A 1346-nucleotide genomic window follows, 5' to 3' on the forward strand; every position below is an offset into this window, starting at 1 on the left:
GGTTGCTTCCCACACAGTGAGGCAGGAGCCGAGTTCGGGCATTCCCGTGTCCCGTGGTGCTTAACGAGGCACCAGCAGATAGCAAGGCTCAGGTGGGCGAGTGGAAAGACGGGAGATTACCGCTCGAGGTGGCGAGGAGTAAGTGGGGATGTGCTGTGCTGGCGGCTGTTTCCTCGATGGGCGTCACTTGCGATCCCGGCTGCTCAGCCAGCCGGCGCCCGCCGCCGTGCCCGCCACCTGGAGGGCTGTTCCCCCAGTTCTCCCTCACCCCCCCAGTTCTCCCTCACCCGTTTCGAGGCTTTGCTTCCGCGCGAGGCCTTCCCGAGACCCGTTTGTAAACCTTAGGGCCCACCCCTTGCTCCCGGACTGACGGGGCGGGCGGTGTGGCCTGACGCCGGCCTCCTGTCCCGACAGTGCTGGGCCGCCCCACCCTCTCGGTGCAGCAGACCCCCGAGGGCAGCCTGCTGGCACGCTGGGAGCCCCCAGCCGGCACGGCGGAGGACCCGGTGCTGGGCTACCGCCTGCAGTTTGGCCGCGAGGACTCGTCCCCCCTGGCCACACTGGAGTTCCCGCCCACTGAGGACCACTACACAGCTTTGGGCGTGCACAAGGGGGCCACGTATGTGTTCCGACTGGCAGCCCGCAGCCGAGGCGGGCTGGGCGAGGAGGCGGCTGAGGCCCTGAGCATTCCCGAGGACACGCCCCGTGGCCACCCGCAGATCCTGGAGGCGGCGGGCAACGCCTCGGCCGGCACAGTCCTGCTCCGCTGGCTGCCACCTGTGCCCGCCGAGCGCAACGGGGCCATTGTCAAGTACACGGTGGCGGTGCGAGAGGCCGGTGCCCTGGGCCCCGCCCGAGAGACCGAGCTGCCCGCGGCGGCCGAGCCGGGCGCCGAGAACGTGCTCACGCTGAAGGGCCTCAAGCCCGACACAGCCTATGACCTCCAAGTGCGGGCCCACACGCGCCGGGGCCCTGGCCCCTACAGCCCCCCCGTCCGCTACCGGACGTTCCTGCGGGACCAAGGTAGGCGCGCGGCGACCCCGCACCGAGACGGACCGGGCCTCGCGCCCACCCCCACCCCAGCCCCTCCCCTCTCCCCTGCCCAGGTAAGTGGTCACTTTTCTGCTTCCTCGTGGATGCTTAAGGCGAAGTCCGGACCCCGAGGCTCCGGCGTTGGCAAAGGTGGGACGTGCCAAGGTGGCACCGCCGCCCCCACCACCCCTCCCCCCCCCTCCGCCTTCTCTCCGCAGCCGCGCCGTCTCCCACCGCAGGGACTTGGGACAGGGCCAGGCAGGGCCGGGCCAGGGCCAGGCAGGAAGGCCGTGGGCACAGGCACAGCGGACGAC

General features: G+C 71.0%; 1 protein-coding gene across 1 annotated transcript in view; it reads left to right on the top strand.

Moving 5' to 3' along the window:
- The window catches only part of PTPRS (protein tyrosine phosphatase, receptor type, S), a 91042-nt gene that overhangs the window by 75200 nt on the left and 14496 nt on the right, over window positions 1–1346 (top strand). The window contains exon 14 of the mRNA XM_012729411.1: window positions 415–1023. Within this exon, the coding sequence (XP_012584865.1) occupies window positions 415–1023 (609 nt within the window). The remainder of the gene's footprint in view (window positions 1–414; window positions 1024–1346) is intronic.

This window comes from Condylura cristata, unplaced genomic scaffold (assembly GCF_000260355.1).
Source record: "Condylura cristata isolate star-nosed mole 26May11 unplaced genomic scaffold, ConCri1.0 scaffold00025, whole genome shotgun sequence".
NCBI classification, from domain to species: domain Eukaryota; kingdom Metazoa; phylum Chordata; class Mammalia; order Eulipotyphla; family Talpidae; genus Condylura; species Condylura cristata.